Below are 13199 nucleotides of genomic sequence, written 5' to 3'. Positions count from 1 at the left end.
CCCGAAACCGGACCCTAAACCCTAAAACCGAAACCCAAACCCTAAACTCGAAATCATAAAAAGAAAACGCAACTTATAAAAAAAATAATATTAAATCCTTACTTTTGTGCTAATTTGGTAATTATATGATTTCAATGGTTAATATGAAAGTTGGTTTTTCCAAGGGGATATGACAAGCAACCAGAGGGGGTACATTTAGCCTAACCCTTAAATTATTTGAATACTAAACCGATCATTTACACACCAAAAATATATCGCTTTTGTTAAACATCAAGTTGGTAATTTTGGCTGTTTGCTTTAGAAACAAAAGCTGCCAAATTTGAAATCAACTCGATCCTACTAAAACAATAAGTGTGGCGATAACACAACCAAACACTCCCAATCAATCAACTATTCAACTCCAATTCCAAATTCTCAACCTCTTCCTTTGCTTTGCAATGGGCGCATGCGTTTCATCAGTTCACAAATCCTCTGCAACGAAGGTACACGTGTCATCTGGATCCAATCGTAAGGCTGATGATCATGTTTTGATTCCTCTTTCGCCTGTTAAAGAGAAGCTTCCGATCGTTGATGGCAATTTTCCTGTTAAGCCTCAGCTGCCTCCTGTTCAATCAACTGATAATAATAATATTATCGATTTTGGTATTGTTTTAGTTTATAAACATTAGATTGTTTGTTACGTGTTTATTATGTTTTAAAGTTTTGAGTCAATGGAGTTAGGGTTTATCGGTTTGGTTTGCGGTGTAGAAGTAATATTAATCTTTTGATCAGGCTTGTAAAGGAAACCGAACGTTCAGTGAACCGTTCGTGAGCTGCTATTCAATAAATGAACTAACATGAACAGAGTTTTTTGTTCGTTTAGATAAATGAACGGATATGAACACCATGTTTTGTTTGTTCGTGAACGTTTGTTTATGTTCGTTCATATTTGTTCGTTTATTTACGTTTGTTCGTCTATTTAATAAACGATACGAACATAAAAAAGTTTTTTGTTCGCTTTAGGGCATGTTTGGGATTGAGTTTGAAAATTGCTTATTGGCTTATTGGTGTTTTCAAAAAGCCAATAAGTTAAAATATGTTTGGCAATCATGAAAATCTTTTCTATTTTAGCTTTTTTAAAAGGTTACACAATCGTTTTCTAAAAGCCCCCAATCATGACTTTTTGAAAAAGCTAATAAGCCAATAACTCCAACAAGCATTTTTCAAAGTCAATCCCAAACATGCTCTTAGGTAAATGGACGGATATGAACACCATGTTTCGTGTGTTCATGAACGTTTATGTATGCCCGTTCATATTTGTTTTTTTATTTATGTTTGTTCGTCTATATAATAAACGAATGAACACAAACAAAGTTTTTTGTTCGCTTAGGTAAATGAATGAATATGTACACCATGTTTTGTTCATTCATGAACGTTTGTTTATGTCCGGTCTTGTATGTTAAATTAAGCCATTTAACTATGTAACTGACTAACTGTATAATCTTAAGAAAAATAAATAGATGCGTTTGTTAGTCTTTTCTGGATGCTCAAAAGTTTTGATGTTTGTTTCTTATTTGCAGGAAGTAAAGAGGAGACGTTTTTCGATTCCCAGGCATGGTTAGAATCTGATTGTGAATCTGATTTCATGAGTGTTAACGGAGGTATGATCAATTTCAACACTTTATTTCCATTCAATCTAATTATTGGCATGTATTGTTGTGGTGTTTGAATTGAATCAAGTATTAAATTTGTAGAATTTACACCATCAAGAGGCAATACACCGGTCCACCGTAGCTTCCCTTCCGCAACCCCACCAATAAAGACCGGTGCACTCGCCATTGATGGCCACAAGCTTTCTATGATCGTGTCTCAACCGTCTCCAAGTCTAGTGAAAAAGTCAAAGAGACTTTCTGAACTTTTCAGTGAGAGTCGAAGAGAGAACAGCAGTTGCGATGAGGACAATGGTGAATACTTGGATGAAAAAAAGGCGGTGGTTCATGGTGATGTGTTAAAGCAGAAGAGGGAGAGGTGGGCGGAGACTGTGCGGGTTCATGGGTGCTTACCAAGGGTGCTTTCTCGTGGTAGATCTGTGACTCGTCAACAATTGGAAGTAAGAACAAAATAAGCTTAAGCAATAAGCAGTGACACTGACCGTGATGCTTGGTTATGAGCCAGTTCTCGAACTTTAATCGAGAATGTATAGAAACGATGTTGCATCACGGATAATATCTAATGATTATGTAAAGCCAACTATGCTATGGTTATTTTCTAAAGTTAAAATATAATCATGCATATTGAGTTGTAGCTATGTGTGTGGTTTGGGCTGGAACCAAACTCGACTGTCAACTTAGAACACCATCTCAAGCTAGATGTTTGGTAACGATAACCCGCTCAGAATGTTGAAGCCGAACTAAAAAGTGTTATATTTTGAAAAATATAAAACGTAAAACAGAACCTAACCAAACATTGATGATCCTAATTCTGGGTCGGTTTAGCTCATCTGTTATTCTGTGATAAGTGGCTTCGAAAGTGTTTTTTAAAAAATTATGTGATTGAAACATATTGTGTGTATAACAGTATAAGTGTAGAACATATAACATGGTTAAATACCCAACATAACATGGATAAGATCATTAACAAACCATATGAATTCATGATCAAGCGTTATAATATGGTTTTACTGCATGTATCATGTATGTACCATATCGCATAATCGAAAACGAACCAAACATGGATGATCCTATATGGTCTTGGTTTGGTTCCTTGGTTATGCGAAAAGGGGTTAAAATATGCCTTTTAAAAGGGATTTTGTGATGGTGAATTGTTTGAATGCTATTATTAGCAAATAACCAAATCATCACCAAATATTACAATATGGATGTGCTTTTATTGTATGCAGTTGGCACATTACTTTCATATTCATGTGAGAAAAGGAGAGCCTTAAAACATGATCGCAATGTCCCAAATTAGTTACAAACATATTACTTTTCCAATGATAATAATAATGCATCTTATACATTTTCTTAGTTGGCAGTGGATTTTTTTATTTTTATTTTGCTATCAACATGCTAACATACAATAAGTACAAATCAATAAGTTAATGGGAAATTTTAGAAGGTAAAGTTACAACAAATTGACCAATCTAATGAGCAAAGAATGTGGTTGTTGTTCATATAGGCTATAGCTCAACGATTCAACGCTTTCATCCTCTATTCCTCTTATATCTTAAAACATTCTCATAGAGTTCTTCATATTTGTTAAAAGTTATAATTTCATCTAGTGTTCATATTGTATGATTCATTACACCGATGAATCGTGTATTTGTGAAGAGGTAGGTCCCAGCAGAGCCCAGTTGGACCCGCAAGACTCACCTTAAACAGGGACGTCTGCGCAGAGACCAACTGGATCCGCAGGACCAACCATGCTCAGAGACGTGACGTCCTTACGCGCAGTACGCAAGCTGTTCCGCAGGAAATGCCCCCCATGGTGAAGGACTCCGCCTGTTCCCACAGCCTCGGATACAAGCCATGAGGGAAGGCCACCCGCGCAGCATGGCTACACGCACTAGGTACTTAGCTCTCGATCATTCAGTGTCACCTGAAGGAATGAGCAAAGCCGGGGAGCAATCCCGCACAGAGGCGGGAGGGGGAATACTCCCGCCCAAATAAGCCAGTCTGTATACTGAAGGACCTTTTACTGTGCCTGACGAGGTATGGGCGAAAGATCTGATCAGAGATACGACAGCTCACTGATACAGTATGGCGAGCAGCATGCTCCTGTACTGTATCACTATTAGCCGCTGCCTACTCACCAACTACTGTCATACCACGTGCGTAGCCGGCAGTTGGTGGAAAGGGAATAGTATACAGCAGGCCTGGTCACTATCAGCCGCTGCCTACCCACCAACTACCAGCAGGGCACGTGCGTAGGCTACTGTTGATGAACAGGAACACTGTTGCAGCCGGCCATACCTCCTTGGAAACCTACCTTCGGCTATAAATACCCCAAATGGTATGATCATATCTTATTACATTATCATCATATTATACCTGATATCTGCTCTAGCAATCTCTTAATATACTTTTATATTTAAAGAGCAATCTAGTCTGATTCTCACGCCGGAGGGTGGTCACAAGGAGGAACCCCCCCCCCCTTCTCAGTGACGAGCTCACGGTGTCTGTTTTGCAGGTTATCAGAAGAACCATCTTCCAAGGGTCTAACCCCTCGTGGGAAACATCTCTCCAACCCCCAGGTTACCAGTAATATGCCCGGGGTCCGGTTAGTGTTTCTTCATTGGCGCCATCCGTGCATAAAGCTAGAACTACAATTTTCTCCAGTTTTTTCAAACTTCTACAAAGATGGTTAGAGAAATTCCGGTAATCACAACCCCAGCTACTAGGGGGAATACCGGCAACACAGTTTTTACGAACACTACCCCGGCTACCGAAGCCGGGGCAAGTGAAGTAAATTTTACGAACACTACCCCACTTACCAAAGCTGGGGCAAGTGCAGTAAATGATCGCCTACTGGGATCCACCGATACCCAGTTTGAGAAACGAAGACTCCCCCGCCAGACTCTCGATGAAGTTAAGGCATGGGCGGAGGCACGACAAAAGGAATTCCAGGCTGAGTTGGACGAACGCTTGCGTTCCGTGCAACAGGCCGACGAATTCGAGTACTGGGAGGATGACTCGGAGGAATCCGACTCCGACGCGAACCCTCGCCATAGGGCAAAAGGGAAGCGTAAGGAAACGGAATCCCAACCGAAAAGGCATTTTGGACAAGCCTTCAAACCAAAAAGCACAGGTGGAAGTCCACGAGACTTCTCCAAAACGTTCAGACCAAACATTGCAAATGCAGGAATGTCCAAGTTTGCAAGGGACATTGCGGAAGCAATCGCCCCAAAGAGTGCCAAACAAATGCCTAACATAGGCACATATGACGGTTTATCTGATCCAGACGATCATTTGAACAGGTTCATAGCGGGGGCAACCGTCAGCAATTGGACGGAACCCACGTGGTGCTACATGTTTCAAATGACGCTTGTTGGGGCTGCTAGAGCTTGGTTCGATCGTCTACCGGTCAACCACATCTACGACTGGGCAGACTTCCAACAGAAGTTTAGCCAACACTTCAGCCAGCAACGAAAGTATACCGAGGAGCAATGGACAATCCTCAAATGCATACGAGAGGAAGATGAATCTCTGCCAAACTTCATCACTCGCTTCAACTCGAAGAAGCTAAGTTTGGGCAATATCAGCGAAGATCTTGTTCGCGCTGCCTTCATCCAGGGCGCACATGACCCAGAGCTCATCCGCACCCTAACGGGTAAAGATGGCATGCCATCCACATGGGATGGCATCATGACAGCAGCAAAACGCTATGCGGAAACAGAGAAGCAACTGGGTAGAGATCTCCCACAGAGCACAAACCTCTACACCCAGAGGACGAGAGAAGACAACGTCCTCACCGCCCGACTAAATAAAAAACGAAAGCTAGGCATTTGGCAGTCAAGGGTAAACTTTGACACCTCATCCGGCTTGCAACATCGGTTGGGCGGAAGGGATAATGTACAGTCGCACCGGAACTCCAGATGGACGCCACTCACCAAAAGCGTCACTGAGATATTCGCCACTGAAGAGCTCCCATGGCCAAAGCCTCCAATAATCCGACATCGTCACGATGCTGATCGGAGCAAATACTGTGACTTTCACAGGACAAAGGGCCACAACACTGAAGAATGCATAGATGTAAAAGATATGGTCGAAGCATTTGTCAGAGATGGGACGCTCGCGCACCTCGTGGCGTAATAAAGGCTGAGCAGGCGAGTGCGTATAGAACCCCAGCTGGGGAACACGAATCAATTCCAGCTTCAAAATCGAGACTACATGCTGCGTAAAGAACGAGATCCCGAACCAGGTGCGTATCGGCTCGATGGCACTCCCATCCGAACATGGAAGGGAGCTCATTTACACAGTGCATGTAAATCAATTCCAATTTGTAAAGAAAAGGCCAAGAGCCACTTCTAATGGAAATGATTCTCTTTAAGAACACCGAAGCTGATGATTTTACATTTATACTTTTCTGAACCAATATGCCGGTTTTCACCGCATAATTACGTCGTCATTGCATGGGAAGGCGGTCCTACCCGCACGAACCCAGCAACGTGACAAACCTTCACGCAGGTCAGTTGAAGGGGAAAAAGTTCAGCACCCAAAAATGAAAGTGCCGGTCTATCCGCATGAATCATTAAGGAAACTGAATAATAACCTATCAACAACCGCGCATCAAACGGTTAAACTATCCAACACTGGTGACGGCATTCACATTACGTGAAGTCGTTGCGTGGGAAGGCGGTCTTACCCGCACGAACCCAATAACGTGGCAAACCTTCACGCAGAGTCAGTTGAAGGAGAAGAGTTCAATTATCCGATTAAATGAAAGTGCCGGTCTATCCGCATGAATCATAAAAGGAAAATGAACACTAACCTATCGACAACCGCGCGTCGAACGGTTCAAAACAAAATTCTTAAAAAGGATAAGGAAAACCTACACGCAGGTCAGATAAGGGTAAAGTTTTGCCATCCTACTAAGTGCAAGTGACGGTTCTACCCGCACAATCACGAAAGAGGAAGCAAAACTTCACACCTATTATCAACCACGTTCAAAGGTTAACTTATCCTCAAAAGGTAAGAAAAACCTACACGCAGGTCAGATAAGGGTAAAGTTTTGCCATCCTACTAAGTGCAAGTGACGGTTCTACCCGCACAATCACGAAAAAGGAAGCAAGACTTCCTGTTATCAACCACGTTCAAAGGACAACTTATCTTAATGCCTTAGAAATTTCGAAAAGGAAAACCTACACGCAGGTCAGATATAAGTTAAAGTTTAGCCATCCTACCAAGTGCAAGTGACGGTTCTACCCGCACAATCACGAAGGAGGAAGCGAAACTTTAACCCACTATCAACCACGTTCAAAGGTTCTTATTCTAAACACTTGGAAAATTGCTAATTTAAACTAAGTATGCAAGTCATAAGTTTATAAAGCAAGGAACCCAAAGAAGGAAATAACAATCCTATACGCAAAAAGATTAATATTTCAAGAATATATTACAAGAATGGCCGGGTAACTACCCGCCTAAAAGAATAAAACTATACAAGTCTATCTTAGCAATGGGAAGGGATCTTCAGGATCAAGCTTCAGGGCCGCTTCCACTTGGACCCGCTCCGTCAGAAGAACGGGGTGGTTCGAGGAACGCTTTGAGGACAGCTAACCCATCATCAGCAGCAGCTACTTCGTCCACCTTCTCCACCACTGGATGCGGGAAGGCGGCGTATTGATTCAATGCTTGGTCATAAATGGCTTCGGTATCCACATCGAACAAAGGGAAGTTGGAAGGCGGGACGCCTTTCTCAACAAACCCTAGACCAAGCATGAAGCCGGCCTTTTCCCCATCATCATGAGAAGCGTTGAGGGCTGCGGTCATAGCATCATCGTAGGAGGTCTCTGAAAAGACCCGACGCACAACCTACAAAGAAAAAAATACAAGTATTAGAACATTTTCTTACAAAAGAAATGCGTGAAGATAAATCTAAACATACCTGAGGCAACGCTTCTCGAAGAAGCCATTGGAGGGCAGCTTGAGCTTCGGTATGGGCGCGTTCGGCTTCGCTCTTGTTAAGGTTGGCAAGTAAAACTTCCTTTGCGGCAGCCTCTTCGACGCCCTTAAGCTTCCGCTGGGTCTGGTCAAGCACCCCCCTCTGGTCCAGGATTTCCTGGAGTTTCTTGGCATCTTCCATTGCCAAGGCATCATGAGCGCGTTGGAGAGCCTCTAATTTGCCTTTCAGCTCCTCATTCTCCACACGCAAAGGCTCAGCAACGGCTTCAGCCTTGGCAGCCCTCTCGGTTGCGTTTCGCGCAGTCTCCCTGGCCAGCCGAAGCTGTTCATTCACAGCTTGGGCAGCCTTGGAGCGGGCCTCGAGTCGCGCCTGAACTTCAACCTCGAGGGCCTTGAAGGCCTTCTCCTTGTCGGCGGCAGCTGCCGCCAGCTGCTGGTTCTCCTCCCGAAGAGCACGCGCCTCAGATATGTCCTTGGTGCGAGCTGCTTTCAACTTGTCGTTTTCACGACAAAGCAGCTCGACGCGCGGCTGCGTCCGGGCCTGGAGAACCCGAAGCTCATTAGTTAGCCTACCCTCCTGGTAGCTAACCATGGCTTCCCCCAACGCACCCGGAGGAGCAGCGTGGCGAGCCTAGTCCACGCACTCCACAGGTGTGCGAAGGGTTGTTCCTCGGCGAATGTTCCATCGTGGAACATACACTTCATTGGAATCCGACACTGCAAAAGAAACAAAGGCAGTAAGGAAAAGATGATAAAAAACAAGAAAAGAAAGGAACCCTACGCACCTGTAGGGTCAATGACAGGCCGATAGCCGCCAAACCCATCACCTGAACCTAAAGGAAATCCATCCAACAGGTCAGGCAGACGGGAAGGTGGCAAAGATCGGCGGGAAGCCCTGCGCGTACATGATGGTCCGGCCATCGGTGCCGGTGGCGCGGGCATGGTGGCAGCCGCCGAGGCCGCCGTTGTGGTCTCCGCCGCGGTCGCCGCCTCGTAGGCAGCAGCCGTAACCGCCGGCTCTGTGAAGGATGCTGTAAAAATCGCACTCACAGCCGGCGGTGACGTCACCTCAGCTGGAACAGCCTGCTCAGAGGGAGCAACTGAACCAGCGGTAGCAGGCGCAGGCACCTGGGTCGACGCCTCAGGTAGGCTGACCAAGCCTACCGTCATTGGCGGAAGGGTACTCCTCTGCGCCTCACCCCGGAATGCGTCAACATCCACGCCTGCACAAAGAAGAAAGTGTTAAGATAAATTTATGAAGTAATAAATCTACAAAGGCAAACTATGATTGTACTTACGGGTTTTCTTGACCCTGAACGTACGGACGGGCGGGGAAGAACCCGATGGAGCCGGCCTCTTGGTACCGGTCACCGTCGTCTTCGTTGGTTCTCCGGAGGTAACGGTCGTAGCCTCCGGAACAGTGGTCTCCTCACCACCGGGCTTCCCCGCCACCTCTTCACTATCTGACTCCGAGTCAGAGAGAACCACTGGATCAGCTGTGGAGGCCTTCTCCTTCCCCTTCACGCCGGCAGCAGCCTTCTTCTTCCGCACAAGGGGAGGACCATCTGCGGATTCCTCAGAAGAAGACAGGATGTAAGGATTTCCAGCAACGGGTACAGCATTGAGGGGTTCAGGATAGAATATCTCCTTACCTGGCCGCCGGTGGCTCAGGATCTCTTGGCCCGGCGGATAGACCTCCACAAACCTATCCGCCGTTTGCTCCAGGATGGGCAACTCATTGTCGTCCAGAGCACGAGTGCCCACCCGCACGGGACTGTCAGCTTCCCGCGGGAACAGGAGCGACTCCAAATTATTCCCCTCTGAGAAAAAGAAACAGTTAGAAAATAAACTAATATAAGCAAGAAAGACAAGACATACCATAAGGAATAGAGTTCAAACCGTATTCAAGAAGGATGGGAAACCGGGACGCATCCTTCCATACCCGGCTCATCCCCAGCAGCACCATCCCGGACTCCGCAAACCGGTAAACCGGAGATTGGACCCGGGATATCTTCGCGAACCATTCCGCCTCCTGGTAGCTGGAAGCGTGAAGGCTCGGAAGCGCTTGACCCTTCTTGAACTTCATAGCAATGGGGATGGCGCGGGCAGAGATGTAGAAGAACTCCCGCTTCCACGATCGGAGACTGCGCTCGGTCACGCAGATCTTCAAACCCTTAATACGGGTTGTCAGGGTGTACCACCCCTGGACGCACCTCCAAGTATAAAAGGTCATCAGGCGGTCCACGTAGGGCTCAATACCCAGAATCCGACACACCCACTCGAAGTGCCGGACCTTGGCAATCGCCATCGGATGCACCTCGGTCAGGTGCACCCCGTGCCTCTCCAGGACACGGTACACAAACTTTGTCAATGGGAACCTAAGGTTCCCATAAACAAAGAATGCAGCATATACCCCGATCTTGCCACTGGGGGCATCGTACACAGTCTGGTGGGATTCAGGAAACTCAGGCTCGAGAGACTCGAGCATGAACTTCCTGACGATGTACTGGTACTGATCGACAGGTAGAGCACACTGGCACTCGCCAGCAGTACTCCTATCGTCGGCTACAGCTTCAGCATCATGAGAAGACATTTTTGCAGAAAGAAGAGTGATTTCGGGAAAATGCTTGCCTGAAAAAGGGGAGTATTTGCCGGAAATCACTAAGAAGAAGAAGAAGAGAGGTGAAAGTGTGGATTACAAAGAGGCCTCTCCCCCTTTATATACTAATCGCAATTAATGCGGTGAATTTAATGCGGAGGAGAGAGAAATCGAAGGTGCAATGAAACTATGACACGTGGCAAAAAGCAGGCTGGCAACAGCTGTTGACAGGACGTGTGCCAGTAATTTCGCGGCCACGCGCCCGAAAAATCGTGCCCACGCGCCAGGAAAAGCGTCTGGAATGACCATGTTCTGTCACGTCACCATAACTTCCTGCACGTCCTGACAGTCAGAAGAAACCGTCGCACGACGTTTCAGAGGTTTGGACTGTTCTTATCTTTTCACCAACTCTTCGAATTTCAAAATTCAAAAAATTTGAAAATATTAAAAAGTAAGCGGGAAAATACCCCTTACCCCTTGGCAAACAAGTAACCGTAAGACGGATGCGGGTACAGTGTAAAGGCAAAACCCTTCACATACCTAGCACCCGCAGGGAATTGAAGCCAAATAAACCTTGGCGAACAAGTAACCGTAAGACGGATGCGGGTACAGTGTAAAGGCAAAACCCTTCACATACCTAGCACCCGCAGGGAATTGAAGCCAAATAAACCTTGGCAAACAAGTAACCGTAAGACGGATGCGGGTACAGTGTAAAGGCAAAACCCCTCACATACCTAGCACCCGCAGGGAATTGACGCCAGGGATACCTTGGAAGTAAAGTAACCGTAAGACGAGCGCAGGTACAGTGTCAAGGCAAAACCCTTCACATACCTAGCGCTCCGCTGGGAATTGAAACCAAGAAGGATCTTCTGGGCAATGCTTGCGGAAACGGAAATAACATCCCCGCATAGCGGGAACGTCGAGAACTACGTTGTTTGAAGCTCCAGGATGGAATTGGTGGTCTTAACATAATTGATCACTATGTTCAAAAACTACCAAAACCTCATGGAAAATCCATACAACTGGGACTCAATGCTCCTGACTTGCGAGGAAGTTACAGACCTACCCGCATCATACCCAAAGACCAAGCAGGAAACTCGGGCATTTCTGCAAGTGACAAGGACTTCCGCGGAAAGAATCCCCATGGAAAACCTTACAAAACCCTTTTCAAAACCCTTTGCTCAAGTCCAAAAGTTCACCTCACTTTATTAAACACTCATGAGAAGAACATTGGACTGGGGGGACTTGAAGAGGTAGGTCCCAGCAGAGCCCAGTTGGACCCGCAAGACTCACCTTAAACAGGGACGTCTGCGCAGAGACCAACTGGATCCGCAGGACCAACCATGCTCAGAGACGTGACGTCCTTACGCGCAGTACGCAAGCTGTTCCCGCAGGAAATGCCCCCCATGGTGAAGGACTCCGCCTGTTCCCACAGCCTCGGATACAAGCCATGAGGGAAGGCCACCCGCGCAGCATGGCTACACGCACTAGGTACTTAGCTCTCGATCATTCAGTGTCACCTGAAGGAATGAGCAAAGCCGGGAGCAATCCCGCACAGAGGCGGGAGGGGGAATACTCCCGCCCAAATAAGCCAGTCTGTATACTGAAGGACCTTTTACTGTGCCTGACGAGGTATGGGCGAAAGATCTGATCAGAGATACGACAGCTCACTGATACAGTATGGCGAGCAGCATGCTCCTGTACTGTATCACTATTAGCCGCTGCCTACTCACCAACTACTGTCATACCACGTGCGTAGCCGGCAGTTGGTGGAAAGGGAATAGTATACAGCAGGCCTGGTCACTATCAGCCGCTGCCTACCCACCAACTACCAGCAGGGCACGTGCGTAGGCTACTGTTGATGAACAGGAACACTGTTGCAGCCGGCCATACCTCCTTGGAAACCTACCTTCGGCTATAAATACCCCAAATGGTATGATCATATCTTATTACATTATCATCATATTATACCTGATATCTGCTCTAGCAATCTCTTAATATACTTTTATATTTAAAGAGCAATCTAGTCTGATTCTCACGCCGGAGGGTGGTCACAAGGAGGAACCCCCCCCTTCTCAGTGACGAGCTCACGGTGTCTGTTTTGCAGGTTATCAGAAGAACCATCTTCCAAGGGTCTAACCCCTCGTGGGAAACATCTCTCCAACCCCCAGGTTACCAGTAATCTGCCCGGGGTCCGGTTAGTGTTTCTTCAATTTGGAAGTTAAAAGTCTAAACAAATTGTTGTTTTGGAAATCTGTTCATGCATCAATTATCAAATCATACATATTTAGATACATGCATAACAAATTTAGGTTGTTCAAAAAGCACGTGGCTCGCTTGATAAAAGCTTGAATAAAGCTAGTTAAAAAACTCATATTTAGATGCATATAACAAATTTAGGGCTTTTCAAAAAGCATGTGGTTCGCTTGATAAAAACTCGAATAAAACTAGTTAAAATACTAATATTTAAACGTATATAACAAATTTAGGGCTTTTCAAAAAGCTCGAATAAAACTAGTTAAAAAAACTCATATTTAGATGCATATAACAAATTTAGGGCTTTTCAAAAAGCTCGAGCTCGAGCTCGTTGCTCGCTCGATAAAAGTTCAAATAAAACTAGCTAAAAAAACTCAGTGTGAAACAACCTAAGCTGAGTTTGCTCATTATTGTAACTGAGCGAAATTGACCCAGCTCTGCTCGGGTCATGGCTAGTCTCCTTGACTCGATCTTAGGCTCGTTTAACTTCAAAACTAAGCTCGAGCCTAGCTGAATTGCCTCGTTTAATTTTGAGTTCGAGCTCGAACCCACCCTAGCTCGACTCTGGCTCAACTCGTGAACATACATGCATGCATACATACATACATAACATAAAATACACAGTATTACAATATTTACATACATATAGGGGGTGTTTGGCCTAGCTTTTATTTTTAAGCTTATGCTTATATATATAATTAGCTTATAGCTTTTTTTCTATTATTTGATAAGCTTTTTTTAAGTGT

At 45.5% G+C, this 13199-nt stretch overlaps 1 protein-coding gene across 1 annotated transcript; it reads left to right on the top strand.

Moving 5' to 3' along the window:
- The first annotated feature begins 397 nt into the window (after positions 1-397).
- On the top strand, positions 398-2267 carry LOC143577525 (uncharacterized protein At3g27210-like). Its single transcript, XM_077061335.1, has 3 exons — positions 398-642; positions 1560-1640; positions 1734-2267. The coding sequence occupies exons 1-3, from the start codon at positions 438-440 to the stop codon at positions 2102-2104; spliced, it is 657 nt and encodes a 218-aa protein (XP_076917450.1). The 5' UTR covers positions 398-437; the 3' UTR covers positions 2105-2267.
- The last annotated feature ends 10932 nt before the right edge of the window (positions 2268-13199 follow it).

The sequence above is a fragment of the Bidens hawaiensis genome, unplaced genomic scaffold, assembly GCF_021521415.1.
Source record: "Bidens hawaiensis isolate Kalapana, Puna unplaced genomic scaffold, B.hawaiensis_p1.1 tig00028714_1, whole genome shotgun sequence".
In the NCBI taxonomy this organism is placed as follows: domain Eukaryota; kingdom Viridiplantae; phylum Streptophyta; class Magnoliopsida; order Asterales; family Asteraceae; genus Bidens; species Bidens hawaiensis.
This window is presented reverse-complemented; position numbering and strand designations above follow the sequence as displayed.

What these genes read in the sequence shown, in the direction of transcription:
- LOC143577525 (XM_077061335.1), top strand. Translation starts at nt 438, where the DNA reads ATGGGCGCATGCGTTTCATCAGTTCACAAATCCTCTGCAACGAAGGTA. An exon ending in TAATAATATTATCGATTTTG is followed by an intron (nt 643 to 1,559) that starts GTATTGTTTTAG and finishes TCTTATTTGCAG; the next exon opens with GAAGTAAAGAGGAGACGTTT. An exon ending in TTTCATGAGTGTTAACGGAG is followed by an intron (nt 1,641 to 1,733) that starts GTATGATCAATT and finishes TTAAATTTGTAG; the next exon opens with AATTTACACCATCAAGAGGC.